Raw genomic sequence first — 23,132 nt, forward strand, 5'->3', positions numbered from 1 at the left:
CCATCACCAGGCTAACCCATCCCCCCACCCCCTCCCCTCTAAAACCCTGTCTGTTTCTCAGAGTCCATAGTCTCTCATGGTTCATCTCTCCCTCCGATTTCCCTCCCTTCATTTTTCCCTTCCTTCTCCTAATGTCCTCCATGCTATTCCTTATGTTCCACAAATGCAAGAGGATTTTATTGGTAATACCTTATGGATAAAAGAACTGAAGTTCAGGAATACTAATAAATTGTTAAAAGTCACAAAGCTAATAAAAAAAGAACTAAAGAGAATTGGGCTGACAGATATCTTACAAAGATATGTATATAGTCGAGGAGCAGTATTACGAATAGCTTTAAATGGATTAATAATTAGCATCTCTCCATAGCAATCTATGCAGCTATGCAAAAGTCAGGCAAACACCAGAATATTCTCTTAAGCTGTTGGATGACATATGGAGTGTGAAGATTTTTTTTTCCTGCTCTTGCTCTAATATTAGATTTTAAAAAGTGATAACTATTTTTATGTCACTTATTTATGTGAATTGCAAAGTTCCGGAAAATGAAAATAAAATTTCTGCTGACAGTCAAGATTTTAAACGTTGCGCTGCCCGAGTTTGAACATGATCGTGAAAGAATGCATAACGTATGGATGTTCTAAGATTGAGAAAGGAGCCAATCTTAAAACCCATTTAAGGATGGAAGGGAAATGTAATACATACAATTAGTTCCGAATTACACAATATAATAAAAGATACCTGAGTATTCAACACACTAAGGGTGACTAAGTCATCAGCATTTCTTAAAAAATGTATCTTTACCATTTCCTTACATTGATATGATGTGATTATCTGTCAGTCTGTGCTTCATTTATTTTTAATAACATAATAAAATTTAAAAAATGTAAAATAAAAATATTCTAACTGCAAGTTTTTATCTAAAAGGGTTTTGATTTTTCTCATGGTGTTTTAAACCCTAAATAGCTGTAGACAGCCACAATTTATTAGAACCTGTTACAGATTAAACTGGAGTATTTGTGAATAAATCCTCAGTTACGTTACTTTTATATGCAATATATATATTTTAAATGCCCATTTTCTGTTTATAGGGTCCTCCCGGAGCTGCAGGTTCAGAGGGAAGACAAGGTGAAAAAGGTGCTAAGGTAAAATATACAATGTTTGAATAGCTTGTGCATAAATTGAACATCTATCTCAGTACTCTTAATAACATAAAAAATATCATTTTTCATTATTAACATGTTCACACATTTTATTTTCTAACAGGGAGAAGCAGGTGCCGAAGGTCCTCCTGGAAAAACTGGCCCAGTTGGTCCTCAGGGACCTGCCGGAAAGCCTGGTCCAGAGGGTCTTCGGGGCATCCCTGGCCCGGTGGTGAGCACCTCTGCTAAAAGATGCCATTTTGAAAATGGTTTATTTCCCCCAAAAAAACGTTTTGAGTGAAAATGTTTATGTCAGCATTATTTCATAAGGTATCGTGTGGATGTTTTATGGGAATTCCATAAATATTATGTAGTGATTAAAACCAGATCCTCTTCAGATATTTAAATATGTCATTTATTTTAATAAGTTCAGGGTGAAATTCCAACACAGAAAGGCAGAATAGAAACTAAACCCTAAGAACTCAAATATGTACAGTTTTTATACATACATCCATAGAGACATACCCCATGTAAAAAGATTCAAAATTGCTTATAACATTTGTAGATGTTCTCCATGTGATTGGATTCATAGGTGATGTTTGCTTGCTTGCTTTTTGGATTTCCAAAATTGAAATAAAAAAAGATACGTATGCTTTTGTTAATAAAAAAAAAATTATGCTTATTTTCTGTAGGGAGAACAAGGTCTCCCTGGAGCTGCAGGCCAAGATGGACCTCCTGGTCCTGTGGTGAGTGTGATCTTTCCTGTTACTTAGAAAGGGAGAATTCCAGAAATACAATTGTTTATAAGCTAGAATTTCTGATGTTTTATATCGTAAATAAGCTTATATTTTGTACAATATTCAAGGAAGTGTATTACTTAGACCTAAAAAGGGGAAAGTAATCTTCACTGATAGGTTATTTGGAAAATATGCCACTTGATCAGATCTTTCCTTTCTTATGTCCTTTGGATAAAAAAAAATATTTCCACTCTGAATAAAATGCCACTAATGGTCTAGCCAGTTCTTTTCTAAATGTGGACAGTTTCCCCAAATGTAGGCAATTACACTTAGTTTCCTGGCACTTCATTTAAAAGAATGACGTTGGCACAGACATATAGTGATTCCTTCACCAAATAAATTGTTCTATTCATGAGTCATACAGGCTGAAAGATAAAACATTAACCTCCATTAGTGACAAAAGGCATAATTATTATAACTGGAGCTTGGTTACTATCATAAACCCTATGTGCAAACATGCTTGAGATACGCAACAGAGCATTTAACTGACCAGCATACTGTTCATAGATGGGAGTTTATTATGGGTGCCCAAGGCTATCCTCGCTACAGAATTTAGGCAGAAGTGAGAATCCAAGTCTTGCCTTTAAAATAATTATTTTCTGGGGCGCTTGGTGGCTTAGTCGGTAAGCATCTGCCTTCAGCTCAGGTCATGATCCCAAGGTCCTGGGATTGAGTCCCGCATCGGGCTCCCTGCTCAGTGGGGAGCCTGCTTCTCCCTCTCCCTCTGCCTGCCACTCTGTCTACTTGTGCTCTCTCTCTCTAATAAATAAATAAAACCTTTAATAAAAAAAAAATCATTGTTTTCTGGGTGACAGATTCTATTTTATGGTAGAGGCATTTGAAATTCATTGTCCAAAAGTAGTTGCATGTAAAGGGATTAATCAAAATAGCTAATAATACATACAGCATTATGCAAGTATAACACATGTTGGTTCAAATAGTCAAATGCTTCTGTAGAGCATTTTATATTTTACAGAAATACCTCTTACCATGAACATATTAGTTACCTCAGAGATACATACTCACAAAGCCATCAAAACTGGGATTCATAATCTTAATTATTGTGGAGGAATTTTGACCATCGCTTTCAGTAAAAATGCCACAAAATGTACCAAATATTCCATGTTACAGAGATTATTTTTTTTTAACTTGCACTGAAAAGTTAAAGATCATTTATCTTAGTATCAGGATAAAAGTTATCAAATTTTGAGTGGCCTCAAGCAGGAGATTGTCAAATCTGCACATGACCCCATTAGCATGGGAACAGGGACCTGGCTGAAGCGGAGTGGGCTCCACGTCTGCGCCACTATTTAGGGGATATTCTCCTTAGCTATGGTAAACTCCTAACTGTAGAGTCAGAGCCTGGAAAAAAAATAATTCGCCTTAATGTCACCTTAAAATTTGCCAGAGATTTTTTTCCTGTTATTTCAGATTTCCCAATAAGTATTCTGACCTTTCTCCAGATGAAATAAAAAACATCATGCTGGAGATTTCCTCAGATAATATTAAAAATAAAACCATCAGACATACCACCTGACTCCAGCTTGTAAAAGTTTATATTTTTGACTCTTAGGTAAATGTGAGTTTATCGAGCAAGGGAGAGAACAACTCATACCCTTTTGGGCAGAGTGAAGTGAAAAGCATCAGAATTTAACAGTGTGGGTGCCATGCCTTTCTCTGGCTACTTGTTTTATCAGAGAGCACTTATAATGTGAATAGATTGTAGCTTTTTCATAGCATCAATTAATTCGACACTATCTAATTTTAATGAAAATGCTAGTCAATTCTCATGAAGTGGGGAGGGGCAGAGAAACCATCTTCAAGATGCTTTTTATGGCAATTGAATGAGCTTTTCAACTCAGCTAAGAAAAATTTATTTTAGTAGGCAATTTTTGATCATGGTTATTGACTCTCAAGCCAAGCTCCCTAGTTTCAAAAACAAGCACTACCACTTACATGCTGGATGACTTTAGGAAAGCTATTTATTTATTTTTCTAAGCTTTAGGTTCCTGATCTGTGAAATTAGAATATCAATAGCATCTATCTCATGGGATATTATGAAGTTTAAATGAATTAAATGGGGATATTAATATCTTCTACCCTGGGATTCTTATGTTAATTAAATAAGTTATATGTAGAACACTTAGACCATTAATTGGCACTAGGAGCACCAAATAAAGAATTATCAATTGAATGAAATGATGTTTTGAAAAATAATTTCATATTCTTAGTGAAAAGTAACTAAATTTGGGGTTCCTGGCTGGCTCAGTCCATACAGCACGCGACTGTTGATCTTGGGGTCCTAAGTTCGGGCCCCACATTGAGGGTAGAGTTCACTTAAAAAAAAGTAACTAAATTTGACCTCATTCATGCATATGTACCATCAATAAACGTGTTTGAAAGACACTGACTCTTTTTTTTTAAAGATTTTTTATTTATTTATTTGAGAGAGAGAATGAGATAGAGAGAGAGAGAGCATGAGAGGGGGAAGGGTCAGAGGGAGAAGCAGACTCCCCGCTGAGCAGGGATCCTGATGTGGGACTCAATCCCAGGACTCCAGGATCATGACCTGAGCCAAAGGCAGTCGCCTAACCAACTGAGCCACCCAGGCGCCTGAAAGACACTGACTCTTAAAGCAAATGAAAAGGACCAACTAATTATGCTGACTTACAGCAGTTAGAGTATAAAGTAGGTAAGGACTATAATAGAATCAAGCAGAGAATGCTAAATATATTCAGAGTAGGACTGTTAAAATGCCCTTTCCTCTGGGGACCTTTCCCTCATCAGAAGTATGGTAAGATTATTAAAGAAGGAAAAGAGAGGCTTAAATGTGTATGGGAGGCTTAAAAATGTGGGAGGTAAAAATAAGAGGTTTCAAAACTCATACAAATTTTCATTTGTCTCTGAAATCAATCCATGTGAAATTCATCTGAATATTCTCTCCATAATGTGTTTTTCCTCGTTATAATTATAAATATATTCACATCCACATTCAAGTCTACACATGTTTCAGAAGCCTGTTTATCACTATATTTCTGCAACTACCTATTGGGTCCCTTTTCCCCTTCTAGAGGGTGCCTGAAACTTCTTGCTCTAGGGTCCACTAGTCAGAAAACATTCCCCTTTCCCAACTTTTAAATACAACTTAGCTGTTTAGTAAGTACAACTTACAGTGCTTTCATCATTCCAGATAGGCAGCAACCTAATTAGACAATTGCACTCTAACAGAGTGTTTAGCAGTATGGATGCCTTTCCTTTTTCTCTGGCTTTTTGTTTTATCAGAGAGTATTTATATACTTCCTTATACACTTTCTTTACTTAAAAGGTATTTTATAGGTATTTTATATACAACTTTATATTAACCTTTGGAATGGAAATTCTTTGGAGTGAGAGTGAAACAGATCTTTTAGAACTTTTAAAATGGTATGTGTTTGGTGCTTGCCCATTCTGTAATCAGCTCTACTAGAGTTTAGATATGGTACAGTATTTTTCACTTTAAACGTTAGACATTTTTCATGGTAAAAATTAAACTTCTATAAATGCATGAAATGTACATGAATTTATGTACATATATATTTAGAATCACCATATGGAACTGAGGATAGATTAAATAGTACATATGAGAGCTAACAGAAAGCTAAGGACAATGATGAGATTATATAAAGAATAACAAAAGGGTTTTTTTTAAGTTGAATCAAATTGTTGAGTAGTCAACAAGAAAAAGAGATGAAAAATTACCATAATATAATTATACATTCCTTCTTTTCGCATACTGATAAATAAAATATCTGATAGCATTATTTTTCAAACCATAAGTGCCTGAATAAAATGGTAGGATGGCTTACTGAATTGCAGTTTTATTTATTTATTTTTTTTATGCTACCTTTGAACTATCTGTAGACAGGGTTGAGATGTGTAGCATTCCATAAAGATTCACCAGGTTTAAATAATAAAGCATTTGCTTTTCACCAAACTAAACATTATTTCACAATATTACATTCTAAATGAAGTGCAGAATCTACAGTTTCTTTAAACTTCAGTGCACTAGAGTTGTGAGATGCATATCAAAGCAAATATTCTGTAAAGCATAATACTGCAGGGGAAAATGTTTGATTGTATATTCTGGACACTTAAGAATGTATCATCCTTGTTTTCCTTTCTACTTATTACTTATGAATTATGTATTTCCCTAGGGTTTTTCAATTTACAATATCCTAAATAGGAAATAGAAAATATGTACTTGGAATAACATTTTTATATGCAGAATTGATATTTTTGGTATGTTCCAAGTTCAGAGGGTTATTTATAACTGCTATCAACATCATTAACTTTACCAATTTCTACTTCCAACTGATGAAAATGGTAAGAAACTGATTTTACTTGGTAAATTCATCCTCAGATAATGTTTTCAAGTTCATAAGAAATTATTAGCTTAGAGGAATTAATCCTCGTTTCCTCTAACTCTTTTATGTACATTTATAGAAATGATTTAAAATGCATAAACCCAATGTCTAGTATATTTCTCATTAAGCCTGAGTAATCAGAATTCCAGTATTTCTTCTCTTTCATCCTCCTCCTCCCTCTCTTCCTCCTCCTCTTCTCCTTTTCCTTTTCCTTCTTTTTTGCCATTTTAGCTTATACTATAAGAATGTAGTGAGAAGACTGATTGATAACTGATTGTAACTTTTCAAAAATGCTATACTTCACTGTTTATACAGTACTTTTGTAGGTCTGGTTTCTCTTTCATTATTACAATGCTATGATACAGTTATTACTATTAGAGTACCTTCATAAATGAAGCTCAGAGATAATAAGTAATAGATCCAAGGTCACCCAACTAATGTGTGGTTAGACTTGAGACTCTGAATGAAGCAGTGATTAGAATATTGATGTCCGGCAAGCAGCGCCCCTATCAGTTCTCCCACTTAGAGCAAAATTGCTGTAAAGTATATCATATGCTTAAAAAAGTTTGAATGTAAAATGGAAAGTTAAGAAAGAAAAAAATCTGGCCCGTACATAGTTTTGTATTTTCAGTCTGGAGAATGTACTTACTTTTAATTTACTTATGTCAGGTTTAACCAATATTCTTAAAAGGTTTCTACTTTGGGTACAAGCATATGGTTCTTTCATGAAGTTACGTTTTTATTAGAACCATTTTTTTTCATACTTTTTTATGCCACCTTGTTCTAACATATAGAGTCTTTGGCATTTATCCTGATGGTGACATGGTCTCAATAAATTATTTGTTTCCATTACTCATTGATATTATTCTTTTTAAAATGTGCTATTGGGGGGCACCTGGGTGGCTCAGTTGGTTAAGCGACTGCCTTTGGCTCAGGTCATGATCCTGGAGTCCCAGGATGGAGTCCCACATTGGGCTCCCTGCTCAGCAGGGAGTCTGCTTCTCCCTCTGACTCTCCCCCTTCTCATGTGCTTTCTCTCTCATTCTCTCTCTTTCAAATAAATAAATAAAATCTTTAAAAAAAAACTACTTTAAAAAAATAATAAAATGTGCTATTGGGCAACATTATTTTCCTAATGATTCATCATGCATTTCTGATAAAATCAGAAAAGAGTAGATGTAAAATATATAACCTTAATTTAAAAATTATTAAACTAGTAGAACTAAATAGGTAATGCTTTTATTTTAACATAAATGAGATCCTTTATGCTGTTCGGATTTACATATTGATTTAACCTGATTTGGGACGTAATGGCACAGAGCCATGTCTCTCAAAGCATACTGAGTATCAAACCTATGAAACAGATCCCTGGTCTCTTAACTCCAGAATTTCAGATTCAGTTGGTCTGAATGAGGCCTAAGAATTTGCTTTTCTAATAAAAAGTTCACAGATGATGCTGTCGCTGCTGGTCTGAGGATGACACTTTGAGATCCACTATGATAGGGTGTTTGTAAACAAAATGAAAATCTGGTTTTTAAACCCAGCCTTAGAAGGTACTTGGAAGTAACTTTGGTAGTTTCTTTGTTGTCTACGTTTTGTCTGTCAGATATTTAACAAAGTGGCATGATTATTTTTATACAAAAGAAAGTCTAAACTGAATTAATATAAATTTATGTCTGACAATTAATAATTTTCTCCTTATTAGAAGAATATTATTAGGGGTGCCTAGATGGTTCAGTGGGTTAAGCACCTGCCTTTGGCTCAGGTCATGATCCCAGGGTCCTGGGATTGAGCCCAGCGTCCAGGATGTTGCTCAGTGGGGAGCCTGATTCTCCCTCTCCTTCTGCTGCTCCCCCTACTTGTGTTCTCTCTCTCTCTCTCTCACTCTCTGTCAAATAAATAAATAAAATCTTTTTTAAAAAAAAGAATATTATTAGGCACATTCACATTTAAAATTGCACATATTTTATATGAAAAAAATTTGTATCTATTGTTAATAGAATGATGTAGGGAAATTGTCCACTTTTATATCAATATACTTAGAGAACTTCAAATTCATTCATGAATTAAAACAAATATAAGTATATATAATATTAGCCCAAAATACTATTGTTACACAGTACTAATTGTATGAACCCTATTCTTACTTTCCCCTGATGATCAGGAATTCAGTTTAAGGTGTAGATGTGAGAAATTAAGGAGTGCAAAAGGCTCATCTACTCAATCTCACAAGACAGGAATTATAATCCTCAATTTATAGATGAGAAAACTGAAGCTCTTTTTGGTTAGCTAATTTAAATTGCTAATAAGAAAGGCTGGCTTCTATCCCAAGTCTATCCTATTCTGAGCCCATACTTTTTATATTACATCATGCTCCTTGGATCAGATCCATGGCTCTTAATACTTTAAATTCACAGAAATGATGGACTGGGACTTAACATGCTCTTTCACATGGAGGATTCTAAGTGTCTGGGTAGAGAGGAAAAAAATTGCTCGTGGTAGCCTTGAAGAAGATACAATAGTGAACACTCATGGTATAGTTTGGTAAAAGTTAATACAATTTGTTTTCTAAGTGCCATGTTAAAAATTGTCACTGAAGCTATAATTCTAAAAATCAATTCGATATAAACAACTCAAACTCATAGAGAAACTGTAGAAATCTTTTGCTTTGTTTTTCCGGCTGCCTTACTATTTCAGGTAGTAGTGAGCAACATTTTGTAGCCTTATATTGGCTCTGATTTCATCAATCACATCCTTACATTCTTTTAGTGTCGGTTACATTTCTTCTGACAGAAGTTCTTGCCTGCATAGTTTCATTTGTCATTAATTTCAGAACAAAGGTCATATTTTGTATTGCCTTCACTATGGAATACACTATTCTATAAAAACGTTTGTTTCAAAGTCATCAATATGAATGATTCCATAGGTAGGGGTCAGAACTAAGAGTTAGTTGTTGAAGTCATGCCACGATTTTCATAAAAATATAATTTAGCATAAATGGATAAATATCTTGTCCTTGGACCATAAGAAAAGGTTAAATTGGTAAAATAGAGATGTTTATATGAAAAAGCTAATTGTTCTATTATTAAATTTACAAATCATTTAGATAAAAGATTCTTCAGGAATTACAGTTAAAAATACTGTCTTGGGAGTTTGCTTAGAAAAAGTGGTTATCAAAGGTCAGTTGACTGTCAAAAATTTATTGAGGTTTTTTTTTAGTTTTACATGAAATATTGTAATGTATCTGAGCTTAGCACCGAAATATCTGATTGAGTTGATATATGATTTGGAAATCCCTTCTTCTAAAATTAGTGTATTAAAAATGTATCCTTCTTTTTCAGTTTAAAGACCATATTTCTAATTTCCTATTTCTGTGGTCAAATTTATCAATATTGTGCTTTATAAATATAGTTAAATATTAAGCCATGGAGTTTTAAACAAGCAAAATTATTTTGAATCCTGAAAAATAAGCACTAATCATTATTAATTATTTTCAAACTCTGTCATATTACCCAAACCAAATTTGCCCTGTGGATAGTAGTAGTATGATTCTCTAACTCATACCTGCTCTATGTATGTTTATTATTTCTCATGACTTAGGGACCTCCTGGCTTACCTGGCCTCAAAGGTGAACCTGGCTCCAAGGGCGAGAAGGTAAGAATAAAAGTACATGTTATTACAATTTTGACATTCTAATAGCAGAGACAATAATTTTGCAGATTGAATCACTCAAAAGGAAATTTCAAAGAATATCTCTGTCCTTCTAACCAAGGAAAAATCTGTCAATCCTCTGCTTCCCAGATGAATTTAGAGAAGAGAAAATATACAAAGTCATAGTGAAAAATATATCAGAATTCAGTGTTATATTTTTTCAATGTCCCCTTGTAGGAACCATATGGAGAAAGCATATGGTTATACTAAAATAACCCTTCAGAAAATAAACAGATGGAATAACAAAATGCCCATTTTTATGTTTTTAAACATGAAAATAAAAAATTTAAACTAGAATACCTTTGAAATAGTAATTTGATCTTCCAGAATGTATGCTGAGTTGCAACAAATAATTAAAGAAAATAAGCCTTTTTAGAATACCGTTAATGTTTTTTGGATTATTTTTAAATCTCCAAATGTCTCTAAAGTACTTCTGAAGAGTAGAAATCATTTCATATAAAATATGATACTTATTAAAATAATGACTTTTCAGTTGTTTATTTCATCAATATTACATACGGCCATTATTGGTCTCTTAGTTGAGGGGATTCGTTTTAAGTAAATGAAACACCGAAGATGGTATTTTTAGAACACATTTCGTTCCCTAATAATCCTTCCCACCAATAAAAGTCTCACTTAATGTAAGCAGTAAATGATCCTGTTAGGTAAGAGAAAGGCAGGTTCTTAATACTACATATCCTTCAGAAAGGGTTAAAGTTTTTATCTATTTTTTTTACTTTTATGTTTCATAAATTTAGTGTGCAGTTATTTTATGACCATAATTTAATAGATGGTTGTAATTTACATATTGTTAAATTTCTTTTCTCTGCCTTCTAAAGGGACATCCTGGTTTAATCGGCCTGATTGGTCCTCCAGGAGAACAAGGTGAAAAGGGTGACAGAGGACTCCCTGGAACTCAAGGATCTCCAGGAGCAAAGGGGGATGGAGTGAGTAAAGATATAAATTATTCTCCTACTCCTTTCCAGTCATACACACACACACACACACCCACATACACACCTGAGCACATTCCATCAAACATGACCAAGGAGGTGATTTAGACCATCTTTAATCTCTTTAAGTCAATGATGTTTTCAAAAAGAAATTTACTTAACCTTAAAGTAATAAATTAAAAATATGACAAACTAGAAATCATAAAAATTACAGTTCAATAGTTAATTACACAAAAATTTATCGAATCCCCAAAACATACAAATCATTATTCTGAAGGCTGCTTTATATCTATAAAGATACAGACATTAAAGCAAATGGGAAAAAAAATACAGATTATCTTGCTAAAATTATTTCTTAGATTCACAATGGAAAGTTTTAGGTTATTCTTATATATTTTGCATAATCAAAAGTTTGCAGTGTGTTTTGTTCTGCAAAACATGGCATAAAATAGCTGAGGAAAACTCTAATTTGGATGATTCTCTCTGTAGGGAATTCCAGGTCCTGCTGGTCCCATAGGTCCACCTGGTCCTCCAGGCTTACCAGTAAGTGCAAGACAAAAGAATTTTATAAAATAAACTTATAAATATACCAAGGAGTCATGAATTCTCCAGATTTTTATCTGCACTTTTGCCTTTGCCTTTTTTCTAGGGCCCTCAAGGACCAAAGGGTACCAAAGGCTCTGCTGTAAGTACTTTTGCCTTTGGATTTTCATTTTTCAGGGAAGTCCACTCAAATGCCTTGTTCCCCATTCATCTTGTTCCTTTTTTTTTAAACAGGGACCTGCCGGCCAGAAGGGTGACAGTGGTCTTCCAGGGCCTCCTGGGCCTCCGGTAAGTGCAGAATAACAAGACTGATATGCTGACATTTAGCATCCTGAGACTGCCAGTGATTTCTCTGAATTTGTAAGAAGGATGAAAAAAAAAAAAAGACATTCTGTCAAAGTGCTGATTTTTCTAGGAAATAGCACTATATTAGTTACATAATCAGGTCCCCATGCCAAGATTTTTCTTTTAATTGAATATAAGGATCCATTAACTATGTATTATGATAGTCTTGTTTTTGTTTTTCAAGAAAATTATATACTTTTTTATGTCACGTTTTTATGAAAGCAGTTGATTGTATGCCACAAAGATACATACATGTCTGACCACACTAGGAATAAAGACGAAAGTTTAGATACTTGGCATTTGTTTTCCTACTATATATAATGATCACCATAAAAGCAATAATGATTTGTAACATTTGTTAATGCTGACATTTTCCAGGCTTCACATAACTACTAAGTGTTAGATCCGCTTTGCTAGGGCTGCCGTAACAGGCACCACAAACAAGGTGGCTTAAATAATAGAAATGTATTATCTAACAGTTCTAGAGGCCACAAGTCCTAGATCACACTATGGGGAGCATCGGTTCCTTCTGAGAACTGTGGAGCTGAAGGTCTGTTCCATGGCCCTCTCCTTGGCTCCTAGATGGCTGTCTTCTCCTATCTTTTCCGATCTTCTGTCTATGTGTGTCTTTGCACCCAAATTTCCTCTTTTTATAAGGATACCAGTCATACTGGAACAGGATCCACCCTGATGCCCTTATATTTACTTAACTAATTATATCTACAGCAACCCCATTTCAAAATGAGGTCTTATTCTAAGGTACGGGCGCTTAGGACTTCTGCATATGAGTTTTTGTGGGACACGACCCATACCAACATGGATTTAACTATTTGGTATAGTTCTACTCTTGCCACATATGCAAATTCAAGTCTGGCTGCATTTTTTTAAGCTTTTTAATTTATGCAGTTTTAAGCTATATTTGAAATAAGTTAATGTGTATTTTTCAAAGTTTAGTGTTTCATAATATAAATTATTATCAAGCACAATAGACAACTCATTAAGTAGCATAAGAACCCTAAAATGGTGTTTTAATCTTCAGAGACTAAAATCTAGTTGCAGAGATAGGGCACATAAATGAGGACTAATTAATAAATAAGAAGGTAATGCACATATGTCCACACAAATCTGTGCTACATTACTTATGTAGAAAAAGGTCCAGAAATCATCCGATTTGTCTACCTCAGTATCCCTACTAGATTCTTTTTAAAAGAACTTAGAGTTTACACATCGATATTTATATATGTATATGTGTATATAGTAGCAGTTAGAGAAAACTAGGAAAAACATTGGAAAGCTAAACCAACTGTAAATTCTTATAACAACGACATAACCAGTAATAATTATGCAGAATATTTTAGCTTCAGAAGCAATTACATGCACATTATCTCTTTCACAGGGTCCACCTGGTGAAGTCATTCAGCCTTTACCAATCTTGTCACCCAAAAAAACAAGAAGACATGTTGAAAACATGCAAGCAGATGCAGGTGATAATATTCTTGATTACTCGGATGGAATGGAGGAAATATTTGGTTCCCTCAATTCCCTGAAACAAGACATCGAACATATGAAATTTCCAATGGGTACTCAGACTAACCCAGCCCGAACTTGCAAAGACCTGCAACTCAGCCATCCGGACTTCCCAGATGGTATGTTAATAATACATGACACAGCAAATGTACTGAACCTCTCAGTTATGACGGTGCATTGTCAGCTCATTAATTCTAGTTAAATGTTTAATATAGAACCTAAATAAAACTAAAGCAAATAATTATTCATTCCAATCTTGTAGACAGAAAAGGTCATTTACACTGTGCAATTCAAGATCTCTTCAGAGAATCCTTGCCTGTTACATAAGGTTTCATTAAATTATGACAAGATCATTTTTGGATGATTATAGATAACATAAATGTATTTTCCCTGTACTATCATAGAAAGGGTTTTGTGTGTGCACGCATGTGCACATTAGCATATAATTATTTATATCCCATAACCTAACTTATTTTACATTGATATGAGTAAAGTTAACATGAGTAATAGCACAACTGAATCATATTTGACCTATCAGTTTAGCAATGATTTGGTGAACAGAATATTTAAGAATTCGGATATCTTGGGGCAAAACTTTATGTCATTGATCCACAAATAATCAGAACTTGAACAACTTATTTGTAATGATAATCAGGATAATTTAATATATCTACCATTTAACATAAACGTTTACATATCCATCCTGAGAAGGCAACAGTTTCAAGTATCCTGAGTTAGTTAATAAACTCACATAATTACTAAACTAACAAGGGGCAGATCTTTATGTGATCTTAAATCTCCCACTTGATGTGGAAATATTTTGTCACTCTTTTTACCATTGGGACAATATTATTTTGCTCTGTCAATTATATAAGAATGCTATAACTGAGATCTAAATAACTCAGTACAGAGAGAAAAGTTCAATGTGATTCAGAAACAGCCACCACCATAAAGGAAGAATGTCATAAAATCGTCTTAAAATCAAGCATAGCCTGTTAAAACTAAAACACAGGTAGCTATTAAGGGTTCCATACAGACTGATATCCAAGGTCTTCAAATTTATAATATGTGTATTTGAAAAAAATATGTTTAGTTCGGTAGTGATGCAGTGATTTATAAGAATGATTCAGACTTCTGGTCTAGCTAAGATAATCATACATTATTGAAATTCAAATGTGAAGGATTACAACATGTGCTGAGTTATAAAACAACATATGATTAATTAGAACCCGAGCAGTCAAGGAAAATTTTTGTATATTTTGGAAATGGAAAGTTCACCATGGGCTACAGTTCCCTATGGTTTCCATATAATAACTAGCATTATTAATTCTTCAATGTGTTAATTAACTGCAATTAAATATTAATTAATTAATTTAGCAGTGCCAGGCACTGTTCTTCAGACAGAGATTCATAGATGCGCAAAAGGAATAGTGCCCTTGAGCTACTATTCTCAAAATATGGAGACAGAAAAATCGTAAGTATTAATAATAACATATTATGACAGATACTGTGGAAAAATGAGTATATAAGTAAGAGATGATTCAATTTTGGATAAATAGGACGTTAATATTTAAGGAGGTGACATTTAAGCTGAAACCTTTCAAGAGGTAGCCAGTCATGCAAAGAATCAAAAGGGTATTCCGGGCAGAGGATATGGGTCTCTTAAAAGCTTTGAAGAAGACAAGATCTTGGTGTCTTCAAGGAACCGAAAGGTCTCTGTGGCTGAACGATAGTGAGCAAAGTGGAAAATGACTTAAGTGATTTGGAAGAAAGCAAAGTAGAATCAAAGGAAGCTGGTTAAGGAGCTGTTGGATTAATCGAGGCAAAAAATTGTGGTGACTTGATTTAGGGATCTGATAGTAAAAATAGGAGATGAATAAATTAGAGATAAATTGTACATGGTATCCATAGTATACTGAATTTATTGAACAAAGGTGTCTTAGTAATTAAGTTATTATTATGTTATTTGAAGAAAATTAATGACAATATTAACTGAATAAATCAAGATAAAAAATACCACAGAATTTCTAAAAACCATAATATATACCATTAAGAGTGGTTATCCTGGTTGGTAAAATCCTGGATGATTTTTAACTTTATTTTATGTATTTTTTTTTTCTGAGGATTTCAGTTGGTTCCAGATGTGAATCTATAAATGGTGCAATCAGAAAAAATGTAAATGTTTTTGTTAAATAAATACTTCAAGTGATCTGACATATAGTAGAAGCTAATTGACTATTAGAGTACTTTCCCTGTTTATATACAGTAGTAGTAAAAGATAAAGCAGATTGGTATTGGATTTTTTTTTAAGATTTTATTTATTTATTTTTAAGAGAGAGAGAGAGAGATCACAAGTAGGTAGAGCATCAGGCAGAGGGAGAGGGAGAAGCAGGCTCCCCAGGACCCTGGGATCATGACCTGAGCTGAAGGCAGACACTTAACTGACTGAGCCACCCAGGTGCCCTTGGTATTGGATTTTTTTTTTTTTAAGATTTTATTTATTTGACAGAGAGAGAGAGACAGCGAGAGAGGGAACACAAGCAGGGGGAGTGGGAGTGGGAGAAGCAGGCTTCCCACTGAGAGGGAGCCCGATGCGGTGCTCAATCCCAGGACCCTGGGATCATGACCTGAGCCCAGGGCAGACGCTTAATGACTGAGCCACCCAGGCACCCCTCGTATTGGATTTTTAAGAGTCCTAGTACTAAGTTAAGCAGTTAGAGATTTCAGAATGTTAAAATTTAAAAATCAGATTCACGTAATTCAAACTAATATTTAAAATGAAGTGGCAGCATAGAAAATGGTAGGAGGGAAGCAAAGTATTATTACATGTAAATCAATGCTGTCTCTCAATAGCTGTTAGCAACAAAAACCATATTGTCAATTATTTTAAAATAATTTTGTTATTTCCACTACTTACCATCGTTACTCATCTAGCATGAAATTAATGGTCACAGTCATTCACATGATAAAATTTGTTCTGCACCATTTAGATAATGACATTAATAGCAAACTACATTTAAATATATAAAATAGACCTTCTTTTTAAGATATGAGTACATTTACTACAAGAAGTTGATGCTATAAAGTAATGCAAAAGTATGATCCCTGAGGCTAAGTAGATACTATCACCTCCATTGTTACAGATGAATAAACCAAGGAAAATATAGTGATTATTATACTCAGACGATTTAAGTAGTAAATAATACATATGAGATTTAGGGTTAAGTTTATCTGATTCCAATATACATGCAACTTATTACAATGGATAAATTGAATGTTAATATTTGAGGAGGTGACATTTAAGCTGAAACCTAAAAGTAACAGACATGCTAGGAACCAGAGTGTTCTGGGCAGAATGTATGGGCAAAGCTTTGATGCAGACAAGACAAAGGGTCACTCTTTAACTATTCAAACGCAAACCCCAATATGACCAAAAGCATAGAAGTGATTCTTGTAGGAAAAGATCCATCAGTATTAATTTTTCTTTATTTCTCTTTCCAATAAAATTTGATATTTAATGCAATCCATTTTTATATAAATGTATTTGTATATGACATATTTTTTCCTACTTCTAGGTGAATATTGGATTGATCCTAACCAAGGATGCTCAGGAGATTCCTTCAAAGTTTACTGTAATTTCACATCTGGTGGTGAGACTTGCATTTATCCAGACAAAAAATCTGAGGGAGTAAGTACCAATCTGTTTTGGTGGTGACTGTTGACAGTTCTTGCCATGTTTTTGCAATATTGAACTAAACAGGAAAATTATACTGTCATATTTTCATTTATCTGCTTTTCTTACAGGGTAATTAGAGCATTTCATTTGCATAAACATGAATAAGACACCAACGTGATGCACAGAGTTAACAAATACTTCTCTCCTTTATCTTTTACACAGATGTATTCTTTATGCACCTGCTTGTGCTCTAAAATTCTATGGCTTTTCCATGACACAGCACAGCTGATTCTCAAATTTTAGTGCATGTATAGTATTCTTCATTCCAATTACCACATGATAGAACTCACAGCTGTATATGTTCAAAATACACAATTTGTAATCTTTTACATAAAATAAGAGCATTGTCTGCCTTTGCGTGCTTTTTAAATGTTTAGTCTCTTCAAAAACATTTCTTGATTTTCACCCAGCAGTATCAATATATTTGAGTTCTATCTTTAAAGCTATAAAGACAAATGACTAATACAGGGGAAGATTTCTCACTAGCATAATTATATTCTCCAGTTTCTGGTGATAAATGTTGCCTTTGTAATCTTTTAATAAATCACATCCTTCTTAGTAAATGGTGTGGGCATACAGAGGCACAGAAAGTCCTTAAGGCAGCTAAAGTCCTTTAGGTGTGGCTAGTCTCTTTAGCAGAGAAGTTAAGTTTGTGAGAAAAGGGTGGGCAGTAGGGGCAGGAGACAAAGCAACTTCTGTTTCCCATCAAACGTGGCCAGTGGTGAAGCATAATAAAATTCCTGTAGCCCCAAACAAATGAGGGCACATGGAAAATGCCTCCCCTTACACTGATAACTCAAATTCCCTACAGTGAAGCCTTAGATACCCTTATATTTTGCTGATGTTTACAAAGCAAAACGATAAATGCAGATCTATTAAAAATTCTAAACATTCTTCCCAGAAGATGATTAGGCTTGCTTCCTGCCAATGACTTTTCCATAGCATGGCACCCTTAGTTACTGGCTGACTGCTTTCAGGATGCTTCCCTTCACTATAGAATACTGATGGTACTTACCTTGATGGCTGATTCCAACTGGTATTATGAGGGGTTCTTTTGCAAGGGGTTTTGCCTAAGAGTCCCACCAGTGTCCCCTATAGCTCTTATTATGCCATCGGCAGGTTATTCTCCCCAACCCGCCCTTCTTTTTGAGTAATTAAAGAAAACAGGAAGAAAATGACTCAGTCTTCACTAAGTGGGAATTCACAGGATCTCTCTCAAATTCTTCTCTTTATCTCATTTTCTGTAGTTCAGGATAGACTGTTTTAAAACTTCTTTGGCATCTTAGTCTTACTGAAAATTACTGATATGTACGTAAACAATACTGCTCCTAACTTTTACCTACTTTCTAATTTTCCTGTTCTTTTGCAACAGGTAAGAATATCATCATGGCCAAAGGAGAAACCAGGAAGCTGGTTTAGTGAATTTAAGAGAGGAAAACTGGTATGTTATTACCTCAACATGAAATGGTTTGTCTTACACTTCATAAATGAAGCTCAAATTATATATCTCTAGACCCGGACTGTGAAAGTCTAAATTATACTATCCCGGATTCCATGTGTTCTCTGGCTTGCTCCATCTATATCTCTTAGACCACTGTGGTAGTTTAGAAAAGTCTAAATGTTTTGTATCAAAATACATGGAAATATGCTGAACTTACCAAAATAATGTGATCAGATAAAGTATGAATTCCACTAAGTACCTGATAGACATCATAAAAATAGATTGTTAGAAATGTCAGGTATAGAGGATACATAAATTATTTTTTGTTCTCTATTTCAATAAAAACTTTTGGAATGTGAAATGTTTTTTCTGACTGCTACATGTAGATATAAAGTGAACTGACTGACCTGACCTTTTATTTGGATTAGAGCACAAGTTCACTTAGATATTTTCTTACAATGACCAGTTCACTATTAATAATTTGTTGTAGGTATTTTAAGATTTGTGCCAAAACTAAATTTATATTATAAAAGCTGTTTAAAAATACATGTGTGTTTAAAATATTAATAAGAATGTATTTTAAATGAAAGTTTCTCACTTATCCAGGTAATTATTCAATTTTTAATGTTCTTTAAAAAGCTGTTATTTTCCAACGATAGCTGTTTTATAGTTATCATCCTATGGGAACCTACACAAATTAATTAACAATTTTAGTGAAGTTCTCCAGTTCACGTAATTCTTCAGTGCAGTCTTCAAGTTACATTAGATATCCATGGGACATCTTACCAGTGTAGAAGTTAAAAATACATACACAGAACGGTGTGTGTGGTATTATTTTTTGTTGTTTTGGTTTGTTTTCCTTCGTGTGCATTTCCCAAGTGGCCTTTTTTTCTTCAACCAAACAAGGTTCCTCACTATCTAAGCTATTAATCAGTAAGGATTAAGTAAATTCAACAATAAGGAAGAAAGTCATAGATAACTGCCTCTACATCAGGTAAATCTATAGTCTAGGTAAATTTCCTACTCCGTTTTTAAAAAAATCTAGGTTTATATGTTTCAGCTGACCCCAGTATTACAATTATACCCAATAAAACAATTTATGAATTTAATAAAGAGTTTTAGTAATTTTCATTTATCTTCCTGCTCTAAATACAAAATAAGTATTTACTAGCTTTGCACATTGGCAATATCATAGCCAATGAGGTTTATCCAAGGCGCGATTATTGCTAATTGAAAACTTTTCACAAAATAAGTATTTACTGACTCAACAAATATTCACTTGTTTCACCTGGGGCATTATGTTTGGTGACACAGTGGTGAGTAAGTACATCATCTAAGAATGAACAAACAGGCAGGTCTGTGCAGTAAATAGAAGACCAAACACCTTAGAAAACTATGGCCCCAAAATAAAAACTGCAGGAACATGTTTAAAATTTTGGGCCAAGTGGATATACTATGAAATTTTTTAAAGAAGTAGGTGAGATTTAAAAAAAACATTAAGGGGTGCCTGGGTGGCTCAGTCGGTTAAATGAGGACTCTTCCTTTCAGCTCAGGTCAAGATCTCAGGGTCCAGAGCTAGCTACCTTGTGCTCTGTGCTCAGCAGAGGTGGGAGTCTGCTGGAGATTATTTCTCCCCCCCTCCCCTTCCCCCTCTGCTCCTCCCCCCTCTCACGTGCACTGTCTCTAAGAAAAAAATTAAATTAGGTAACCTTTGCATTGCACCAAGATTCCTCAGTACCCATTGCTTCACTATTTTTTTTTAAAGATTTGATTTATTTATTTGACATAGAGAGGGAATACAAGCAGGGGGAGTGGGAGAAGGAGAAGCAGGCTTCCTGCCTAGCAGGGAATCCTATGTGGGGCTCGATCCCAGGATCCTGGGATCATCACCTGAGCCAAAGGCAGATGTTTAACGACTGAACAACCCAGGAGCCCCTGTTTCACTATTTAAAAAGATACAGAAACATAATGAAAGATACTTCATAATCTATAATTTAAATTTATTTAAATCATTAATTTAAAAAGATACACAAATAAAATGAAAGATCTCTTGGAAACAAAAGCACTTTTTTGGAAATTTTTAATGGGTAGGACGATGAAGCATAGAAATAAAGTGATTTTTTTCAAAGATAAGTAGTGCTTACAGTAACTCGGGTGGGCGTACAATAGCGATTTCATAAAATCCCGTCTCTGGGTCTTCTGACCCTCCGTGCCCACTTTCTTTCCCTAAGTGAAAATGTGCCTGTGGATTCATCCATGTGCTTCTGGGATCACAGTTCACTGTCAACAGTGATTTTTATCCTTTTATAACATGAAAGAGTAAAAGAATCTTTACGTGTCTTTTTTATTCTTTTATTCCCAGCTTTCCTATTTAGATGTTGAAGGAAATTCCATTAATATGGTGCAAATGACATTCCTGAAACTGCTGACTGCCTCCGCCCGGCAAAACTTCACCTACACCTGTCATCAGTCAGCCGCCTGGTACGATGTGTCAGCGGGAAGTTACGACAAGGCACTTCGGTTCCTGGGATCAAATGATGAGGAGATGTCCTATGACAACAACCCTTACATCAAAGCACTATATGATGGCTGCGCAGTAAGTATCCTGGCTTTTGCCTTCTTTCTCAGGGTGAGAGGCAGTGGGTGACCACCTCAGTCTGGCCCTAAGCCAGGTTGCTCTCGTGGAATGGATGGCAACTGTTACTAAGATCTGATGCTTAACACTGGCACTAAAATACAGTATCTTAGAAGCCATGGATATTCACACACAGGCACACACACACACTCATGCACACACACATGCACACACACACACACGCACTCTGAAACATACATATAGACACATATTCTAAAAGCCGTAACAGAAGGTAATCTTAGATCACATGCTATTTCTATGGACTTATTCCTGATACTGGAATACTATTGTAGCTAGTTATTCTTGAAATGAAAAAAATAAATCAGAAACTTTATTTCATTTGTCTCCTTCATCCATGATTCTAAAATGACAGATAAAAGAATCAGCATTATACCATTTATACCATAGAGAAGTCTTACCCTTGTGTTTTGTTTGTAAGGAGCTTGTCTGTTGGTTCTGTATTATACAAGTTTAGGCAGTTATTATCATTTTTTGTTATTTCTATTCTCTGGAACTATCCTTTTCACACAAATGGGAATTCTATTTAAGAAAATGATCCAGAGAGCACACTAAAAAAAGTCATTGTTGTAGCTGATGACTGAAGAACTCACAGTTACAAAGAAATAGGCCCATGCCTTCAAGAAGTGAGTAGGGTATCCACAGATCAAAGAAGAGAAAATAAAACATATTAAAAGTAGCAAGTGTTTGGATTTCCCAATAGTTATGTACTGATAATCATTCACAAAATTAATATATAGCAGCAGAAATGCTTTGACTTTCGACCTTGTGCACTATAATTTCTATACTGTATCTTAAGAAACCTTGAATATTTATATAGTATGATTACAATGGTAAGAATATATTATTATGAAGGAGCCCGACCCAATTTTAGCATCAGTTTTCATATTAAACTGTATTTATCAATTCAATAAGATTCTCTTCAACTGTGCAATGTATCCAAATATTATAGTTGGGTAATAACAGCTAAATATTAAGCATTCAAAATTTAAAACTACGTATGACATCAGTGATGACAACAAGAGTTAATTGCACGTAGATAATGGCAAATTTGTTTCTTACTCTCTTCTTTCATACCTCCTCACCTCCAGTCAGAGGCTTAAGAAAAAAATAACATATAAAACTATGAAATGATTGTGTAACTTTGTATTTCTGTTCAATTTTACAGTCCAGAAAAGGCTATGAAAAAACTGTGATTGAAATCAATACACCGAAAATTGATCAAGTACCTATCGTTGATGTAATGATCAATGACTTTGGTGATCAGAATCAGAAGTTTGGATTTGAAGTTGGTCCTGTTTGTTTCCTTGGCTAAGATTAGGACAAAGAACATATGAAATCAACAGAAAAAAATACCTTGGTGCCACCAACCCATTTTATGCCACATGCAAGTTTTTGAATAAGGATGGTATATAGAAAACAACTTGCTACATATATATGTACTGATTAGAAATACCGATGCCCTTGCAGGGGCAGAATCTTTACATGACAAAAGCTTCGAAAATCATAAAAATACAAGATAGTGTGGCTGAGATGGAAACAGGCCTTATTCTTGATTCCCAATTTTCATCTCTCCTTTTCCTATTTGGATTTCTTTGGTGCTGTAGAAAAAAGAAGAGAACAATATATATTCATAAAAGATATGGTGCTCATTCCCATCCATCAAGGATGTGCTAAAACAGTGTGTTTAATAAATTGTAATTATTTTATGTACAGTTCTATACTGTTATCTATGTGTCCATTTCCAAAACTTGCACGTGTCTCTAAATTCCATCTGACTCTAATTTTATGAGAATTGCAGAACTATGATGGCAATAAATATATGTATTATGAAAAAATAAAGTATTTCTGATGACTCTAATTCCCTCTCTTTGATTAATAATAAA

At 34.4% G+C, this 23,132-nt stretch overlaps 1 protein-coding gene and 1 pseudogene across 1 annotated transcript in view; both read left to right on the forward strand.

The window, feature by feature from the left end:
- The window catches only part of COL11A1 (collagen type XI alpha 1 chain), a 203,325-nt gene extending 180,481 nt beyond the window's left edge, over nucleotides 1-22,844 (forward strand). Inside the window, exons 54-66 of the mRNA XM_035020280.1 lie at nucleotides 1,087-1,140; nucleotides 1,262-1,369; nucleotides 1,830-1,883; nucleotides 9,938-9,991; nucleotides 10,888-10,995; nucleotides 11,491-11,544; nucleotides 11,651-11,686; nucleotides 11,779-11,832; nucleotides 13,286-13,535; nucleotides 16,992-17,104; nucleotides 18,525-18,593; nucleotides 20,956-21,189; nucleotides 22,415-22,844. Coding sequence (XP_034876171.1) covers nucleotides 1,087-1,140; nucleotides 1,262-1,369; nucleotides 1,830-1,883; nucleotides 9,938-9,991; nucleotides 10,888-10,995; nucleotides 11,491-11,544; nucleotides 11,651-11,686; nucleotides 11,779-11,832; nucleotides 13,286-13,535; nucleotides 16,992-17,104; nucleotides 18,525-18,593; nucleotides 20,956-21,189; nucleotides 22,415-22,561 — 1,335 coding nt within the window. The 3' untranslated portion in view covers nucleotides 22,562-22,844. The remainder of the gene's footprint in view (nucleotides 1-1,086; nucleotides 1,141-1,261; nucleotides 1,370-1,829; nucleotides 1,884-9,937; nucleotides 9,992-10,887; nucleotides 10,996-11,490; nucleotides 11,545-11,650; nucleotides 11,687-11,778; nucleotides 11,833-13,285; nucleotides 13,536-16,991; nucleotides 17,105-18,524; nucleotides 18,594-20,955; nucleotides 21,190-22,414) is intronic.
- On the forward strand, nucleotides 19,763-19,914 carry LOC118020521 (annotated as a pseudogene).
- Nucleotides 22,845-23,132: the final 288 nt, after the last annotated feature.

The sequence above is a fragment of the Mirounga leonina genome, unplaced genomic scaffold (genome assembly GCF_011800145.1).
Source record: "Mirounga leonina isolate KUSES-001 unplaced genomic scaffold, KU_Mleo_1.0 Mir_173, whole genome shotgun sequence".
In the NCBI taxonomy this organism is placed as follows: Eukaryota; Metazoa; Chordata; class Mammalia; order Carnivora; family Phocidae; genus Mirounga; species Mirounga leonina.